Source organism: Bufo gargarizans, chromosome 2 (assembly GCF_014858855.1).
Source record: "Bufo gargarizans isolate SCDJY-AF-19 chromosome 2, ASM1485885v1, whole genome shotgun sequence".
NCBI classification, from domain to species: Eukaryota; Metazoa; Chordata; class Amphibia; order Anura; family Bufonidae; genus Bufo; species Bufo gargarizans.
This window is the reverse complement of record NC_058081.1, coordinates 587,076,201-587,096,175: the sequence shown is the minus strand read 5'-3', so window position 1 is coordinate 587,096,175 and position 19,975 is coordinate 587,076,201. Positions and strand designations below refer to the sequence as shown.

Below are 19,975 nucleotides of genomic sequence, written 5' to 3'. Positions count from 1 at the left end.
ATATTTAAACAAATGATTTCTTACCTGTACTACCAAGGCAGCTGGATATTAGAGGGCCTTAAAGGGGTATTCCCAATTAGTACATTTATGGCATATAGATAAGGATATGCCGTGAATATCCATTAGTTGTAGTCCCACCTATGGAACCTGCTCTTTCCTCAAGAATGGGGCCCCGAAGTGAATGGAGAGCGAGCCACAGGTTAATGTATGGCTCCTCTATACAGCGATATAGGGCTTCCAAAAATATCACAAGCGCTGGCTTGGCTATTTTGACAAGTCCCACAGCATTGAATTGAAAGGACTTCTATGTGAGTTTTAGAACGATGATACTTGAATCACAAATGGGTTCTATATGAAGAATCTTTGAGCCAGTAAAGTGCCCTCACAATCGTAAAAATCCTCATTTTCCATTCTGTCTTCATGGTTGAGCAGCAGTATATTGATGTTTTTTTTTATTTTCAGAGATAATTTGTTAACGTGTTTGTGTCATGGCTCTTCTTTGATGACAATGAAAGGGGCGCCTCCAGCCGCGCAGCGTACACAACCCTTCATTTAACCCTTGTGCTCCTTTTTTTTTTTTTCTCTCCCCACTGCTCGGCTTTTAGAATAGATATTCTAGGTCACCCAAGGAAGCGTAGTGAATAGGACCAGGTCTAATTAATGGCGCTGTGTAATAGCCGCTTTCTCCATTGTACAGTGAACCCAGGTCATTATCTAGTACAGCGTTGCTCCTGCCAAGAACCATGTGAAGGGTGAATTGCTCCCCTGACGGCAAAGCTTTGCATGTAGCCATATTGAAGAAAACAAGTTACTTATCTTGTTACCCTTGAGAGCCATTATTTTGAAAGAATTGTTTAGAGGATTTGGAAGTACAAGCCTTCTAATTTTCTTTACTACTTGCTAGTTGCAATTTTTAGTTTGGTCCATTTTAGAAATGAGCGAATCAATTCATACAATTGATTCGTTCATCAAACAGAGTTCTTCTTGAGCAGCTCAGGGCTGTACAAATTGATTGGCTCATTTCTAGTACTTTTTCAATATATATACAGTGAAGAAAGCAGCTCTTTGAAAAGACTACCCCCCCCCCCACCCCCAATTTAGACCAGAATTTCCCCATGTTCTGTGTATATTGATATCTTCTTTGAGTAGACCAATTACAAACCACACGCAATGAAATCTCTGTCGTATTGCCGTCTGGTCAGCATCACCACAGAATATTGCAATTTTTGTATATTTTTTTTAAAGTTAATTAGTAAGACAGTCTGAGAGCAAAAATTTATTTTCTGAAGTTCAAACCTTTTCTATCTGTCAAAAATATATTAGGTATTCCGCTCTAATGATCATCTTCACCAATGAACGATCATCTTCTCTCCACTTTTCTGGATTTTATGTGACAATCCGAGGGCGAGTATGCTCTCATAACATGGACAGAGGTGTGTTTATAACATGCACATCCCTTCCCCTGGTAGCATCAGGGGCGTAGCTATAGGGGAAGCACTGCTTTGGGTCCCCTCATGAGGAGGACTAAAATATGTTATTGTCAGGACCCCTCAACAGTATTATACAATTACATTATATACAGTGACACTGTCAGAAACGGGTGGAGCAGCTTTCTGGATCTCGTCTGAGAGCTCAATCTTGACTAGCCACAGGAGTGGGGGTTGCAAAAAAGTTGCTGGGGGGAGGCCTGTTCAAAAAATTGCTGTGGGGCAGAGTCGATTCTAGTTACACCACTGGGTAGCATGCATAGTTAAGCTGGGCATACACATAAGACAATGGTCAGCTGGCAGACACCCCTAGCTGTGATCAGGCAGTTGAAATCCAAGATACCTGTTCATACCTAATCTCCCCTGACATCAGCCATCTGGGGAGAAATCAGGAAGCAGGTTTGTCCCCAATAGATCTAATGTGTATTACAGGCTTTACGCAGTAAGAGCAGTGACTATGACCTTTCCTCTCTCTGTAGCCTGTCAGCATGTCCCCCACTGCCCCCTCCATCTCCTCACATGAGAGAAGGCTGAATGGGGCTTCTTAAGACTTCTCTATCTCAGTCTGGATAGCAGCTAGACCTATTAGGTCTTGTTTTAAAGCAAATAATCCAGGTGATACTTGCAGATTTCACTCTTAACCTGGTTTCTTTCTTGTTTTAAAGTTTAGATTACTAAAAAGTGTCTTATAGTCAAAATTCTGCTGACAGCTCTCTCTCTCTCCTGAAACCCCAATATACATACAATATCAGTTTGGCAAACTGTGTATATGTTTTCAATGGGCAAGGAGAACGGTATTGGCAGATACCTCTAGAGGAGTCTTATCTCACAGGAGAACAAAAACATCTGTCAAAAGCTTCAATTTTCTCAATCCTTGATTATTTTCAATGCAAATTTGCACAAGTTCCCCTCCCCACACCATATGTTGTCTCAGTTGAATACTACAAAAAATGCTACTCTTGGCAGGTCTGATGAGTATTAGCAATTTCTGACCTTGAACTAAAATGTATAATTTCTTTGAATTGCTAACGCCGATAACAAGCCATAATGGTATTAGCAAAATGGTCACCTGGTCTTTTCATATAACGTTATGGTTTCTTCTGATATTTCGAAGGTATATGTGGAACATAAAGTATAAGAAAAAAAGATGATGATTGATGATGAATTATCTCGTTTTAGGGAAAGAAACTTCCAGCCAGTATTAGTGATGATGCGGAAGAAGGAGAAGTCTCGGATGAAGACAGTGCCGATGAGATAGACGATGACTGCAAGCTAATTAATGGCGATGTATGTAAGATAAGGTTGTAGACTGTGTATGGGCTGTAAGTAACAGAAATGTCACACTGGGCAATCTGACAAACTTTACCCAATTATCAGTATATACTAGATTCTAAACTATTTGATTTTCTGTGACTTTCTGCTGCAGAGACTCCTTTTATGTCTATAAAAGTTTCTCAAGCTCCTAACATTAGGTTGTTACTGCTCACCCTATCTCATGATTTTTGTCACATACCTGTGTAGTTATATTTTCTGAAATCAAGATGCTACAGTCAGTAACTTTCTGAAAACCATTACTGAATACTCATATTTGTACCCTACGGGCAGGAGCAGACTCTACCACCACACAACCAAACAAATGCTTGAGGCCCCTGATTGTTGGAGTCTGCTCCTGCCTGTAGGGTACAAATATGAATATTCAGTAATGGTTTTCAGAAAGTTTATGACTTGGCCAGCAATCAGAGGGCGCTCTGCTGGCCACAAACAGCTGAAAAATCGACTAAAGGGGTGTACAGGGGCCAGCAAAGGAAAGGGGTTACTTCCCAGCTATATAGCAGATCAGTGCCCAGTCTGCATGGATAAGATGAGAATGGGGCTTAGTGGACAAACGGGGGCAGAGTTTAGTGGTGCGGTGGGGCCACCAGGCATAACTTTGCTTGGGGCCCCACAAATGTGTGATTATATACGGTATGTATAGGGAGAGAGAGAGAACTTTTTCCTAGAAAGACCTTAGTGAGGAAGATACCCCCAGGTTCTTACCACGAAGGCTATACACAACCATAGTTTTGGTCCATGTGGTATCTGCATTTTTTGGGCATGGCACATGGATCCATTGATTTTTATGGGTCCACAAAAAGTGTCCTATTCTTGTCCATTGTTCAGACAAAAATAGCCAGTTCTAGTGAAGGGAGTGAGAAAATTGTACAGTGTCCCACAGAGGGAAGTGCTGCCAGGAGGATGGGAATGGTAGTGGTTCATGGTGGCTGTTATCACTCTGGCGCTCCCTGGGGCTGTGCAGAAGTGAATGGAGAGTGCACCCTTCTTCAGGGCACACCCTGGGCCTTTTGGGGACTCCTGCCAGGTGGTAGTTGGGGAGCCATCAAATCTAATGAATTGTTCTGACATCATGCCCTCAGTGTAATTCATTAGACATAGGTCTGGCGGGGCACACAGCATTGTAAAGGATTATAACGCTGTGCGATCCTATCAGAGCAGCAAAATTCAGAACAGGTAATCACACTTACATACGCAGCATGTGTCTGTCCTAAGTATGCTTCTCAATCCTCCCGAATAATCCCGAGCGTGCAACACAATTTTAATTAACTCCCTCTGCAAGGCCTAGTTCACACGAACGTTTTTTTTGCAAGTGTACGGGCCGTTTCTTTTGTGTTCCGTATACGGAACCATTCATTTCAATGGTTCCGCAAAAGAAATGGAAAGTACTTTGTATGCATTCCGTTTCCGTATTTCCGTTTCTCCGTTCTGTTGAAAGATAGAACATGTCCTATTATTGCCCGCAAATGACGTTCCGTGGCTCTATTCAAGTCAATGGGTCCACAAAAAAAACTGAACACATACGGAAATGCATCCGTATGTCTTCCGTTTCCGTTCCGTTTTTTTCTGAACCATCTATTGAAAATGTTATGGCCAGCCCAATTTTTTTCTATGTAATTACTGTATACTGTACATGGCATACGGGCAAACGGAACGGAAAAATGGAAAGGAAACGGAAACACAACGGAACTCAAAAACGGAACAACGGATCCGTGAAAAACGGACCGCAAAAAACAATAAAAGCCATACGTTCGTGTGAACTAGGCCTAATGCTCGGTCTGAGGAGAGCAGGTGCTAGATTGGTTGGCCAGACCGTCTATGAAGTGTAGAAGATATTGGAAGTAGTTAACCCTTTCCATGTGAAGTAGTGCCATAAACGAGCAGTACCTTACTGTCTGTCCAAAGCACAAGCATCAGTTGTATCTGGTCTCTTTCTCCCAGTGGCATGCTCTCTGTGTTCAGTAGCTTTGCTGGCAGTACAGTGTCGGGGATAGTGCTTCCCTGGTTCAGGCCTAGTTCTGTGGAGCTCTCACAGACGCTTCCTCTCTCTAGGCTTCAAACACTGAACTCTTCACCAGGAGGCGGCTTCAGCCAATCTCTTAGCAAATAACTACAAAACTGCAATACCTAACTGTATGCTGCTCATAATCAACCATCAAGAAAAGATAGCGTGTAGGAAAAGAACATCAAATCTCTACAAAACCACCTGGTAGCATTAAATTAACCCTTCGCAGTGATCCTTGAGGGCACTGCAATTGCGGCATGTGCAAGGACGGTATCCGTATTTTGCGGACCCATGGTTTGCAGACCACAAAACGGATACAGTCCTGTGCAACTAGCCTAAAGCATGGATTCCTGGGTGCAGCACTTTACAGCTCTGACTACCATAGGGGGTACTCTGCATCTGAGATGCCTTTCACTATGTTTGTGTATTTTTAAGCCCATGGAAAAGTTGTTGTAAAGCTCCGTTGCATCATAGGAAGAAAAAGAGTAGAAACTTAGACCAATATGATTAGCTTTGAGTGAAGACCTACTTCAGTTCACTGATAAGGATTGTGATGTGGCCCCCAAACAAGTATGCCGTACCATTAAAATCAGTGAAAGGGTATTGATTGACACTGTGCCGTCACCCACCATTGATTATAATTGCATGCTTTAGCCTAGCTTAGTATTGCCCAGCGGTATGACGTGATTGTCCAAACATTTACAGTCTGCTCACTAGGTTTTTTATTTTACCCATCTCAATGTCCTTTTTAAGAATTCATATTCTATATTTTTAAAATCCAATTCTCTCTGGGTGATGTTGAACATTTCCATTGACATGGGAGGCCACTATTCTAAACCGTAGCTGTAATGAAGGATTTAATGGTTTGTATACAGGAACATGCAGTAATAATGTGGAAAACCATAGAATATACTCTGCGATATCAGAGAGGTACCATATGAAAGGAAATCTGCTGCACTGACAAACCCAGCACTGCTACATCACTATTGCATTAACAACATTATCACGTAATCTGTGATTCAAGACCTATTGGTGGATCCTGGAATAAGTTACATATGCAGTATGGCCTATTGTGAACACCTGTTTAGGAGGTATGGTGACTCCAAAAACTATGTCTTCACAAAATTAGATGTTCCTAGCAAAAGACAGACCCAGAATCTGCAATCCAGGGGCACATGGCACACTGACATTAGAGGTCAGATAATCGGACACCATATTTTTAATGACCTAAATGGACCTGCTGATGCATGATGACTGACACTGTCCCATGATGTCCCATAGATCTGCAGAACTGGTGCACGTCAGAATAGCTCTCTGCTACCCTCTAGCTGTCAGTTATCCCCTACTAATGGATTACAACACTGTGACGGGGTAGACTTCTTTTTTATGGCATATTAATGACAAATACGTATAATACTTATTTTACCATTATCAGGACTCTCCTTATATTTTTATTCAGTCTGGCAGCATTTTTTTAGTTGTGGTGGCCAGATCCCATTCATATACTGCAGTGTTGAACGATGTTCTTTTTGGACGGTCACTAAACATTCCCCTCCACTGGTTTAAATTGTAAAAAAAAAAAAAAAAAAAAAAAAAATAGGAAAAAACACATACTAAAGGCTTATGCACAAGACAATGCATCACAGATACATAATATGTTACTGTTATAAGTTTGTGGCGACTTATTGTACCTCTTTATGTCTCTGTTGGATGTTATAGCTAATAGTAACACAGTAATATAGTTTATAAGACTGAAAAAAACACATCCATCAGCCTCCTATCAGACCTCCAGCCTACATCAGCCTGAGATCAGCCTCATCAGACCCCCCCAGTCTTAGATCAGACCTCCATCAGACCCTCTTAGCCTCATATCAGACCCCCATCAGACCCTCCCTAGCCTCAGATCAGACTCCCATCAGACCTCCAAGCCTCAGATAATACCCCCCCATCCTCAGATCAAACCCCTACCAGACCCCCAAGCCTCAGATATGACCCCTATCAGACCCCCTCAGCCTCAGATCAGACCCCATCAGGCCCCCCAAGCCTTAGATCAGGAGCCCCCCCCCCCCTCCCGCCTCAGATCAGACCCCCAGCCTCAGAGCACACCCTCATCAGAACCTCCCTAGCCTCAGATCAGACCCTTATCAGAGCCTCCCCAATCTCAGGTCAGACCCCTCCCAGCCTCAGATCAGACCCTATCAGACCCCCCCAGCATCCAATCACATGATTAAAAAAATGAATAACCTAACCTCTCAAGCTCCGGACGACGCTGCCATTTGGCAGACTCACTTACCCTCCCTGGTCTTTTTCCCGCCGCACTGCACTGTAACCTCACAACACACAGTGTCCGTTCATAGTGCACTATGTCTGGATGCTGTATGTGTCAGGACACAGAGTGGGGCCGGAAGAAGACCAGGGAATGTGAGGACAGCTAGTGCAGTGCTGTTCTCCCCTCCCTTGCCTCCCGCATGCTAATGACCGCTTCCATAATGGAAGTGGTAATTAGCATTTTCACTATATGTTCTGGCAGGGGGCCACATGAATTGATCCCAGGGCCGTATGCGGCCCGCGGACCGAAGGGTCCCCACCCCTGCTTTAGGGGGAAATAATTCCTTCCTGACTCCAACCAGGCAGAATAACTCCCTGGATCAACGACCCCTCTCTAGTAGCTATATCCTGTAATATTTTTACACTCCAGAAATACATCCTGGCCCCTCTTGAATTTCTTTATTGTACTCACCATCACCACCTCCTCTGGCAGAGTGTTCCATAGTCTCACTGCTCTTACTGTAAAGAATCCTTTTCTATGTTTGTGTATAAACCTTCTTTCCTCCAGACGCAGAGGATGTCCCCTCGTCACAGTCACTTTTCTGGGGATAAATAGATGATGGGAGAGATCTCTGTACTGTCCCCTGATATATTTATATATAGTTATTAGATCTCCCCTCAGTCGTCTTTTTTCTAAAGTGAATAACCCTAATTTTGATAATCTTTCAGGGTACTGTAGTTGCCCCATTCCAGTTATTACTTTAGTTGCCCTCCTCTGGACCCTCTCTAGCTCTGCTATGTCTGCCTTGTTCACAGGAGCCCAGTACTGTACACAGTACTTCATGTGGTCTGACTAGTGATTTGTCAAGTGGTAGGACTATGTTCTCATCACGGGGCATCTGGGCCCCTTTTGATGCAACCCATTATCTTATTGGCCTATGACAGGGATGAGCAACCTCTGGCGCGCCAGCTGTACTGAAACTAAAACTCCCAGAATCCTCCTTTCATTTCTGTGGCGGTTACAAGAACAGCCAAGTAAGTGTGTGCGAAACTTGTTTACCGTCGGCGGTGCCGTGATTATTTGTATATGCTTACTGTACTTAAGAATAAAGGATCATCACAGCTGTTAAGAGCAGTGCTGGTTTTCACTTTATGGAGTAAGTGCGTTTGTTTGGCGTTGTAGTTTCACAGCAGCTGAAGTGCTGAAGGTTGCTGATCCCTGGTATGTGATGTCTTATAGCACGTGGAATATCTTTGATTTCAAAAAAGGCACCTGCTACCACTCTTAAGTTCCTTTTACATGCAGCAATAATCAGGCCAATTATCGGAGCTTTTGTAGAAATACTCGTTCCTGATAATTGGGCCTTATAAAGGTGCCAAGGATCATGCTGCTCAACCGGCACTAGAAACCACAGTTTTGTCTGCAGTAGATCATCCAGTATAAACGGAGATCTGCTGCCCAGGAACAATGATTCTCTGGGGACAAGTAATCTCAACAGTGACCAGTCGTCCCCATACAGCGGAGGTGATTTGCTGCATGTAAATGCAGCTCTCATGTCCACTGACAATCAAGCAATTATCAGGAACTTTTAGTCTGTTCCCACTAATTGCCTGAAACATTGGTCCATGTTAAAGGACCATCAAAGTAGGTTCAGGTGCAGTAGAAAATGTCTGCTGCTGATCTGCAACCTCTATTTTCAGCCCCAACCATCTAGACTCAGAAAATCATGTCTGTATGTGGTTGTTCACATGTAGTTTCCATATCAGAGATAGGAGGAGTGGTATGCTGCTGAGCAGCAAGGATGGGCAAGTACCGATAGACCACTGTGTAGTCATCTCTGGGTCCCAAAATATCAGGAGACTCTTGACCTTTTAGGCACTCCAGAAATAAGTATATGTATTAGAGAGGTGGTGGTCTTAGTATGTGTCTCTTTCCATTGTAGTTGTGAAATGCTAAGCTGTTACCACCACACCCAGGATATTCACTGGAGAGATCCACATGTATACATGTTCACTACTAATCTGGAGTGCCAACTGGGGAGAGCGGGATACCCGTTCTCTTGATAATTGGTAGTCCTGGAAGTAGAGCCTGCACATTTGATACATCATAGACCTGTTAGATGGCAATTCCTCTAAGTTGTATTGCGGTCTTTGAGAGTTGATCAATATGACAATGTGGCTCTTGGTCCAGAAAAGGTTGTGTGCTCCTGCTATATACAGCATACTCCTTCCTGTAGACTAATCTCCCAGACAATAGTGTAGTTAATATAATATATCTATGGATGTAATGGTATATTTCCAGCTCGTGCCACTCCTCCCTGTCTCTGAAGTCCATTTCTCTGCTCCCAGATCAATTTAGTGTTTCTGTGCTCTGTACAAACCCTTCATCGGCAGAACTGGTCTGTGGGTGATCTTGAGTTGACAGAACGGGAATGAGGCATCATGAATTAGCATTGGGACATAGACCCTTTAATCTCTTTTCCACTGAATATACCATAAACATCCGAATGCAGTGGGACTCGCATTTGTGAAGAGAATGGGCCTCATTTGGGTGCTGCTGTGAATGGAGAGCAGGCCATGCATGTATGGCCCTCTCCATTCGCTGCTATGGCACTTTCAAAAATAGTCAAGTAAGCACTGTTGTCTATTTCCAAACTGGTAGTTCCAGTGTCTACAAGGAAGAGTTGATTGTGAGGGTGCCTGTTGTTGGACCACCACATATTCAATATACATGAGCCTGGAAATCTCCTTTAAACCTGCCTTGACCAAATGACCTGCCAATTTCCTGAAGTCATATTGTCTGCTTGGTAGGTTCAGTAGTGCCATCTATGAAAAGCTGTTGCTATGTTGCTATAGGGCAGGGCTGGCCAACCTGCGACTCTCCAGCTGTTGCAAAACTACAATTCCCACCATGCCCTGCTGTAGGCTGAAATCTGTAAGCAGTCTAGACATGCTGGGAGTTGTAGTTTTGCAACAGCTGGAGAGCCACAAGTTGGCCATTCCTGTTATAGGGGAGCTATCAGCAATCTGTTGCTGTTAACAGATCTTATACATTTTCTTATTGTAGTAATGACTTGTGAGAGATTCTTTAAGGGGCTCTTTCAGCACAGCCTTTTCCTCTGTGGTCTTTCTATGCTTAGAAAGCTAACCCACATTACTGGTTTAATTACAATGATATATTGTGCCTGTGAATAAAGCAGCAATATATATATTAGCTTTCTTAGCATAGAAACCCACTCTTCTCAATGTGATAAGGCTATAGTAAGCAGTGTATATGATATGTAGCTGATAGGACACAGCTTTGCCCTTAGCATGATAAGGGCAAATATTGTTTGGTGGGCCCATGGCATTTCAGCTGACCCCGCTTAGTTATTTTCAGGCTAGCATTGCAGGGCTGATATAGTTGACAGACAACAAGATGTCGGCTTAATACTCCACAGGAGCTGCCATCAACTCCCCTCCCAGGTCACCTATGTGCACTGGATGAGCAGTATACAAAACCTCCATTGCAGAAATCTTGAGGCTAATGGGATTCTGTCACCATGATTCTGAACTATAAGACTACTTTCACACTAGCGTTTTTTTGCGGGTGTGTCATGGATCTGCAAAAACGCTTCCGTTACAATAATACAACTGCATACATCCGTCATGAATGGATCCGGTTGTATTATGTCTTCTATAGCCATGACGGATCCGTCTTGAACACTATTGGGGGACGGATCCGTTTTCTATTGTGTCAGAGAAAACTGATCCATCCCCATTGACTTACATTGTGTGCCAGGACGGATCCGTTTGGCTCCGCACCACATCGCGGACAGAAAAATGCTGCAGGCGCGTTTTGGTGTCCGCCTCCAGGAGGCAAACTGATGCATTCTGAGCGGATCCTTTTCTATTCAGAATGCATTAGAATGCAAACTGATCCGTTTTGGACCGCTTTTGAGAGCCCTGAACGGATCTCACAAACGGAAAGCCAAAACGCCAGTGTGAAAGTAGTCTTATCGGCATTAATACATGATTACTACTGCACATAAGGAGTCCAGATTGCACAGCAGTCCTGTCATTGTATTTCAGCACAGCTCTAAGCGCTGACAGCGAGGGAACAGAGGGCAGCATGAAAGTAAAAAGTAGCGATCTGGACTCTGCAGTACTACTCGTGTAGATTCCCTTTGAGAAAACTGTTTTTACTTGTGCGCATTTTTAATGGAATAAACAAACCTTTCTACATCCAAGACCATCTGAATTGGGTTTAATGTGCCGGAGCAGGATTTCCTTTTTACCTAAAGCACCTTTTCGGAGGGACTGGACATCCCTTCTGAAGGAACCCCGACCTTAGGCAGCACACCCAAGGACTGACTCTTGTGTGACAAACCTTCAATAGGGTTGTGCCTATATTAGCACAACCACACAAGATGAGCCTTTAGTGTACACCTTTGTTACCATCTCATCGAACGTACTACCCTATTGTGCGCTTTCTTGAGCCTTAGGCATGTCCACTTCTCTAAACAACCATTGAAGTGAATGGGATTAAGCGCGGTGCCAAAACCCTTTTAATCTTTACCTGGTAATAGATAATGTTTGGATTTTCTCCATCACCATGTTCTGTAGTGCTAGTGCCGTGACTCAGGAGGACCAGAGAATGGGAGTGGTAGTGGCTCTGACTGCAACAGTTATTCACATAAATAACAATGGCAGTTCTCACACCAATGCTCCATGGGCCTGGCCAGTTAACCCTTTCCCTACCGGAGCATTTTTTTGTTTTTGTTTGTTTTTTAATTTTCATTTTTCTTCCCGATCTTTCTTGAGCCATAACTTTTTTATATTTCCATTCACATACAGTGGAGGAAATAATTATTTGACCCCTCACTGATTTTGTAAGTTTGTCCAATGACAAAGAAATGAAAAGTCTCAGAACAGTAACATTTCAATGGTAGGTTTATTGTAACAGTGGCAGATAGCACATCAAAAGGAAAATCGAAAAAATAACTTTAAATAAAAGATAGCAACTGATTTGCATTTCATTGAGTGAAATAAGTATTTGAACCCTCTAACAAAAAAAGACTTAATACTTGGTGGAAAAACCCTTGTTTGCAAGCACAGAGGTCAAACGTTTCTTGTAATTGATGACCAAGTTTGCGCACATTTTAGGAGGAATGTTGGTCCACTCCTCTTTGCAGATCATCTCTAAATCCCTAAGGTTTCGAGGCTGTCTCTGTGCAACTCTGAGCTTGAGCTCCCTCCATAGGTTTTCGATTGGATTAAGGTCCGGAGACTGACTAGGCCACTCCATGACCTTAATGTGCTTCTTCTTGAGCCACTCCTTTGTTGCCTTTGCTGTATGTTTTGGGTCATTGTCGTGCTGGAACACCCATCCACGACCCATTTTCAGTTTCCTGGCAGAGGGAAGGAGGTTGTCGCTCAGGATTTCACGATACATGGCTCCGTCCATTTTCCCGTTTATGCGAATAAGTTGTCCTGTGCCCTTAGCAGAAAAACACCCCCAAAGCAAAATGTTTCCACCCCCATGCTTGACGGTGGGGACGGTGTTTTGGGGGTCATAGGCAGCATTTTTCTTCCTCCAAACACAGCGAGTTGAGTTAATGCCAAAGAGCTCTATTTTGGTCTCATCAGACCACAGCACCTTCTCCCAGTCACTCTCTGAATCATTCAGGTGTTCATTGGCAAACTTCAGACGGGCCTGCACATGTGCCTTCCTGAGCAGGGGGACCTTGCGAGCCCTGCAGGATTTTAATCCATTGCGGTGTAATGTGTTTCCAATGGTTTTCTTGGTGACTGTGGTCCCTGCTAATTTGAGGTCATTAACTAACTCCTCCCGTGTAGTTCTAGGATGCTTTTTCACCTTTCTCAGAACCATTGACACCCCACGAGGTGAGATCTTGCGTGGAGCCCCAGAGCGAGGTCGATTGATGGTCATTTTGTGCTCCTTCCATTTTCGAACAATCGCACCAACAGTTGTCACCTTCTCTCCCAGCTTCTTGCTAATGGTTTTGTAGCCCATTCCAGCCTTGTGCAGGTCTACAATTTTGTCTCTGACATCCTTGGACAGCTCTTTGGTCTTTCCCATGTTGGAGAGTTTGGAGTCTGCTTGATTGATTGATTCTGTGGACAGGTGTCTTTTATACAGGTGACTAGTTAAGACAGGTGTCCTTAATGAGGGTGACTAATTGAGTAGAAGTGTCTAACCACTCTGTGGGAGCCAGAACTCTTAATGGTTGGTAGGGGTTCAAATACTTATTTCACTCAATGAAATGCAAATCAGTTGCTATCTTTTATTTAAAGTTATTTTTTCGATTTTCCTTTTGATGTGCTATCTGCCACTGTTACAATAAACCTACCATTGAAATGATACTGTTCTGAGACTTTTCATTTCTTTGTCATTGGACAAACTTACAAAATCAGTGAGGGGTCAAATAATTATTTCCTCCACTGTAGCTGTTAAAGGCCTTTTTTTTTTTGCGGGACAAGTTGTACTTTTTAATGCCACTATTAATTATGGCATAAAATGTAGTTGAAAGCGGTAAAAACATTCCAAATGGGGTGGAATTGGGAAAAAAAATGCAATTCCTCCACCGTTTTACGGGTTTTGTTCCAACACCATTTTGTTAGTGGCAAAACTGACTCATGCCCTTCATTCTCAGGGTCAGCACGATTACGATACTCCATATGTATAGGATTTTTATGTCTAAGTAGTCTAAAAATAAATGTAAACTTTGAAAAAAAAATTTTTTTTACATCACCATTAGGGATGAGCGAATCAACTTCGGATGAAACATCCGAAGTTAATTCGCTTAAAACTTGGTTCTAATACTGTACAGAGCAGGAGCAATTGTAGCATGAACACTATAAGCCTCGTCAGCAAGGCTTACAGTGTTCAGAGCAGCTACCGATGCTCGCATTGGCCGCGCGGGGCGTCAGTAGGAAGCCCGGAAGTGCGAGCTTCTGGGTTTTTGCGCATTTAGATACTGTGAACTCACTTGATCCTGGCATCTAAAGCCTTTAATTACCGCGATCAACATTATTGCCGGTCACGGTAATTAGCCGCAGGTCTCTGCTGTATGAAACAGCAGAGACCTGCCGGCCATGGCGCCCGCTGCATGTGCAAGCAGGCGCCATGTTTACACATCGCTCCAGCGCCGTACATGTACGGCTCTGGTAGCGAAAGGGAGAGTACACGGTTTCTTTTCTCAGGACACACCCTCATGTTGGAGCTCCTGCCTGATGGTAGTTGGGGGGCCTTGGTATTAGGAGTGTTTCACAAGGCAAGAGATATAAGTGCTGTGTCCTGCAAATTATGTTTGAGTCAGTAGCAGGTCAGTTGTCGAGAAATAGACAAGTCTTGCTTTACTAAAGTTCAGTGTGGGAGTTGTAGTATCAAAACAAACAAATCACAGTGAAAATCTTGGAGGTTATAGTACTCCTCCTCTGTATTTTTCGCTCTGCAGAATTTAAGGCTAGAAATAAAGTTTTTGCAAAACTTCCCATGCTGAGGAGTACAAATAGAAGATGCAGCTTGGCAGGACCGTGTGGAAGAGTGTCTTAGCAATGTCCCTCTGACGGCAATAAAGTCTTTATCATCCTAAAGCAGCGAATAATTTACTGACTGGCTCCATTGTTCGGCCATGCAGATTCTGGACCTTCTAGCTCTTTCTTTCCCTCTTGTAGTACTGTGGAGTAGAGATGACTTGCAAATGCAAATATCTCAGAGTTTTTGATCCCTAGGACCTAGGCCTAGTCTTATAGGGAGTGAGCACATGTAGCTCCTCTCTTCCTCCGCTAACACTAGACTTATTACTATAAACTGGGGGCAGACCTAAGTCCATCTCCTAGCCTCCTGTCAGGGTAAAGTCAGGACTAGAGTTGAGCGAACACCTGGATGTTCGGGTTCGAGAAGTTCGGCCGAACATCCCGGAAATGTTCGGGTTCGGGATCCGAACCCGATCCGAACTTCGTCCCGAACCCGAACCCCATTGAAGTCAAAAAGGCTGTAAAACAGCCCAGGAAAGAGCTAGAGGGCTGCAAAAGGCAGCAACATGTAGGTAAATCCCCTGCAAACAAATGTGGATAGGGAAATGAATTAAAATAAGAATTAAATAAATAAAAATTAACCAAAATCAATTGGAGAGAGGTCCCATAGCAGAGAATCTGGCTTCACGTCAGCCACCACTGCAACAGTCCATTGGCATATATTTAGGCCCAGCACCCAGGCAGAGGAGGGAGGTCCCGTAACAGAGAATCTGTCTTCATGTCAGCAGAGAATCAGTCTGCATGTCATAGCAGAGAATGAGGCTTCACGTCAGCCACCACTGCAACAGTCCATTGGCATATATTTAGGCCCAGCACACACACAGGCAGAGGAGAGAGGTCCCGTAACAGAGAATCTGGCTTCATGTCAGCAGAGAATCAGTCTGCATGTCATAGCAGAGAATGAGGCTTCACGTCAGCCACCACTGCAACAGTCCATTGGCATATATTTAGGCCCAGCACACACACAGGCAGAGGAGAGAGGTCCCGTAACAGAGAATCTGGCTTCATGTCAGCAGAGAATCAGTCTGCATGTCATAGCAGAGAATGAGGCTTCACGTCAGCCACCACTGCAACAGTCCATTGGCATATATTTAGGCCCAGCACCCAGGCAGAGGAGGGAGGTCCCGTAACAGAGAATCTGTCTTCATGTCAGCAGAGAATCAGTCTGCATGTCATAGCAGAGAATGAGGCTTCACGTCAGCCACCACTGCAACAGTCCATTGTCATATATTTAGGCCCAGCACACACACAGGCAGAGGAGAGAGGTCCCGTAACAGAGAATCTGTCTTCATGTCAGCAGAGAATCAGTCTGCATGTCATAGCAGAGAATGAGGCTTCACGTCAGCCACCACTGCAACAGTCCATTGGCATATATTTAGGCCCAGCACACACACAGGCAGAGGAGAGAGGTCCCGTAACAGAGAATCTGGCTTCATGTCAGCAGAGAATTAGTCTGCATGTCATAGCAGAGAATGAGGCTTCACGTCAGCCACCACTGCAACAGTCCATTGGCATATATTTAGGCCCAGCACACACACAGGCAGAGGAGAGAGGTCCCGTAACAGAGAATCTGGCTTCATGTCAGCAGAGAATCAGTCTGCATGTCATAGCAGAGAATGAGGCTTCACGTCAGCCACCACTGCAACAGTCCATTGGTATATATTTAGGCCCAGCACCCAGGCAGAGGAGGGAGGTCTTGTAACAGAGAATCTGGCTTCATGTCAGCAGAGAATCAGTCTGCATGTCATAGCAGAGAATGAGGCTTCACGTCAGCCACCACTGCAACAGTCCATTGGCATATATTTAGGCCCAGCACCCAGGCAGAGGAGGGAGGTCTCGTAACAGAGAATCTGGCTTCATGTCAGCAGAGAATCAGTCTGCATGTCATAGCAGAGAATGAGGCTTCACGTCAGCCACCACTGCAACAGTCCATTGGCATATATTTAGGCCCAGCACACACACAGGCAGAGGAGAGAGGTCCCGTAACAGAAAATCTGGCTTCATGTCAGCAGAGAATTAGTCTGCATGTCATAGCAGAGAATCAGGCTTCACGTCACCCAACATTGGAACAGTCCATTGGCATATATTTAGGCCCCGGCACCCAGACACAGGAGAGGTTCATTCAACTTTGGGTAGCCTCGCAATATAATGGTAAAATGAAAATAAAAATAGGATTGAATGAGGAAGTGCCCTGGAGTCCAATAATATATGGTTAAGGGGAGGTAGTTAATGTCTAATCTGGACAAGGGACGGACAGATCCTGTGGGATCCATGCCTGGTTCATTTTCATGAACGTCAGCTTGTCCACATTGGCTGTAGACAGGCGGCTGCGTTTGTCTGTAATGACGCCCTCTGCCGTGCTGAATACACGTTCAGACAAAACGCTGGCCGCCGGGCAGGCCAGCACCTCCAAGGCATAAAAGGCTAGCTCTGGCCACGTGGACAATTTAGAGACCCAGAAGTTGAATATGGCCGAACCATCAGTCAGTACGTGGAGGGGTGTGCACACGTACTGTTCCACCATGTTAGTGAAATGTTGCCTCCTGCTAACACGTTGCGTATCAGGTGGTGGTGCAGTTAGCTGTGGCGTGTTGACAAAAGTTTTCCACATCTCTGCCATGCTAACCCTGCCCTCAAAGGAGCTGGCATTGACACAGCTGCCTTGGCGACCTCTTGCTCCTCCTCTGCCTTGGCCTTGGGCTTCCACTTGTTCCCCTGTGACATTTGGGAATGCTCTCAGTAGCGCGTCTACCAACGTGCGCTTGTACTCGCGCATCTTCCTATCACGCTCCAGTGCAGGAAGTAAGGTGGGCACATTGTCTTTGTAGCGTGGATCCAGCAGGGTGGCAACCCAGTAGTCCGCACAGGTTAAAATGTGGGCAACTCTGCTGTCGTTGCGCAGGCACTGCAGCATGTAGTCGCTCATGTGTGCCAGGCTGCCCAGGGGTAAGGACAAGCTGTCCTCTGTGGGAGGCGTATCGTCATCGTCCTGCCTTTCCCCCCAGCCACGCACCAGTGATGGACCCGAGCTGCGTTGGGTGCCACCCCGCTGTGACCATGCTTCATCCTCATCCTCCTCCACCTCCTCCTCATCCTCGTCATCCTCGTCCTCCAGTAGTGGGCCCTGTCTGGCCACATTTGTACCTGGCCTCTGCTGTTGCCAAAAACCTCCCTCTGAGTCACTTCGAAGAGACTGGCTTGAAAGTGCTAAAAATGACCCCTCTTCCTCCTCCTCCTCCTCCTGGGCCACCTCCTCTTGCATCATCGCCCTAAGTGTTTTCTCAAGGAGACATAGAAGTGGTATTGTAACGCTGATAACGGCGTCATCGCCACTGGCCATGTTGGTGGAGTACTCGAAACAGCGCAACAGGGCACACAGGTCTCGCATGGAGGCCCAGTCATTGGTGGTGAAGTGGTGCTGTTCTGTAGTGCGACTGACCCGTGCGTGCTGCAGCTGAAACTCCACTATGGCCTGCTGCTGCTCGCACAGTCTGTCCAGCATGTGCAAGGTGGAGTTCCACCTGGTGGGCACGTCGCATATGAGGCGGTGAGCGGGAAGGCCGAAGTTACGCTGTAGCGCAGACAGGCGAGCAGCAGCAGGATGTGAACGCCGGAAGCGCGAACAGACGGCCCGCACTTTATGCAGCAGCTCTGACATGTTGGGGTAGTTGTGAATGAACTTCTGCACCACCAAATTCAGCACATGCGCCAAGCAAGGGATGTGCGTCAAATTGGCTAGTCCCAGAGCTGCAACGAGATTTCGCCCATTATCGCACACCACCAGGCCGGGCTTGAGGCTCACCGGCAGCAACCACTCGTCGGTCTGTTGTTCTATACCCCGCCACAACTCCTGTGCGGTGTGGGGCCTGTCCCCCAAACATATGAGTTTCAGAATGGCCTGCTGACGTTTACCCCGGGCTGTGCTGAAGTTGGTGGTGAAGGTGTGTGGCTGACTGGATGAGCAGGTGGAAGAAGAGGAGGAGGAAGCCGAGAAGGAGGAGGTGGCAACAGGAGGCAAAGAATGTTGCCCTGCGATCCTTGGCGGCGGAAGGACGTGCGCCAAACAGCTCTCCGCCTGGGGCCCAGCTGCCACTACATTTACCCAGTGTGCAGTTAGGGAGATATAGCGTCCCTGGCCGTGCTTACTGGTCCACGTATCTGTGGTTAGGTGGACCTTGCCACAGATGGCGTTGCGCAGTGCACACTTGATTTTATCGGATACTTGGTTGTGCAGGGAAGGCACGGCTCTCTTGGAGAAGTAGTGGCCGGCTGGGAACAACATACTGTGGGACAGCAAGCGACATGAGCTGTTTGAAGCTGTCTGTGTCCACCAGCCTAAATGACAGCATTTCATAGGCCAGTAGTTTAGAAATGCTGGCATTCAGGGCCAGGGATCGAGGGTGGCTAGGTGGGAATTTACGCTTTCTCTCAAATGTTTGTGAGATGGAGAGCTGAACGCTGCCGTGTGACATGGTTGAGACGCTTGGTGACGGAGGTGGTGGTGGTGGTGTTGGTGGTACATCCCCTGTTTGCTGGGCGGCAGGTGCCAACGTTCCTCCAGAGGCGGAGGAAGAGGCCGAGGCGGCAGCAGCAGAAGAGGCCGAGGCGGCAGCAGCAGAAGAGGTAGCAGGGGGAGCCTGATTGACTTCCTTGGTTTTAAGGTGTTTACTCCACTGCAGTTCATGCTTTGCATGCAGGTGCCTGGTCATGCAGGTTGTGCTCAGGTTCAGAACGTTAATGCCTCGCTTAAGGCTCTGATGGCACAGCGTGCAAACCACTCGGGTCTTGTCGTCAGCACATTGTTTGAAGAAGTGCCATGCCAGGGAACTCCTTGAAGCTGCCTTTGGGGTGCTCGGTCCCAGATGGCGGCGGGCAGTAGCAGGCGGAGTCTCTTGGCGGCGGGTGTTCTGCTTTTGCCCACTGCTCCCTCTTTTGCTACGCTGTTGGCTCGGTCTCACCACTGCCTCTTCCTCCGAACTGTGAAAGTCAGTGGCACGACCTTCATTCCATGTGGGGTCTAGGACCTCATCATCCCCTGCATCGTCTTCCACCCAGTCTTGATCCCTGACCTCCTGTTCAGTCTGCACACTGCAGAAAGACGCAGCAGTTGGCACCTGTGTTTCGTCATCATCAGAGACATGCTGAGGTGGTATTCCCATGTCCTCATCATCAGGAAACATAAGTGGTTGTGCGTCAGTGCATTCTATATCTTTCACCGCTGGGGAAGGGCTAGGTGGATGCCCTTGGGAAACCCTGCCAGCGGAGTCTTCAAACAGCATAAGAGACTGCTGCATAACTTGAGGCTGAGACAGTTTCCCTGGTATGCATGGGGTTATGTGAC

At 45.9% G+C, this 19,975-nt stretch overlaps 1 protein-coding gene across 1 annotated transcript in view; it reads left to right on the top strand.

Moving 5' to 3' along the window:
- The window catches only part of PLCH2 (phospholipase C eta 2), a 730,017-nt gene that overhangs the window by 576,675 nt on the left and 133,367 nt on the right, over nucleotides 1-19,975 (top strand). The window contains exon 11 of the mRNA XM_044281842.1: nucleotides 2,667-2,774. Coding sequence (XP_044137777.1) covers nucleotides 2,667-2,774 — 108 coding nt within the window. The remainder of the gene's footprint in view (nucleotides 1-2,666; nucleotides 2,775-19,975) is intronic.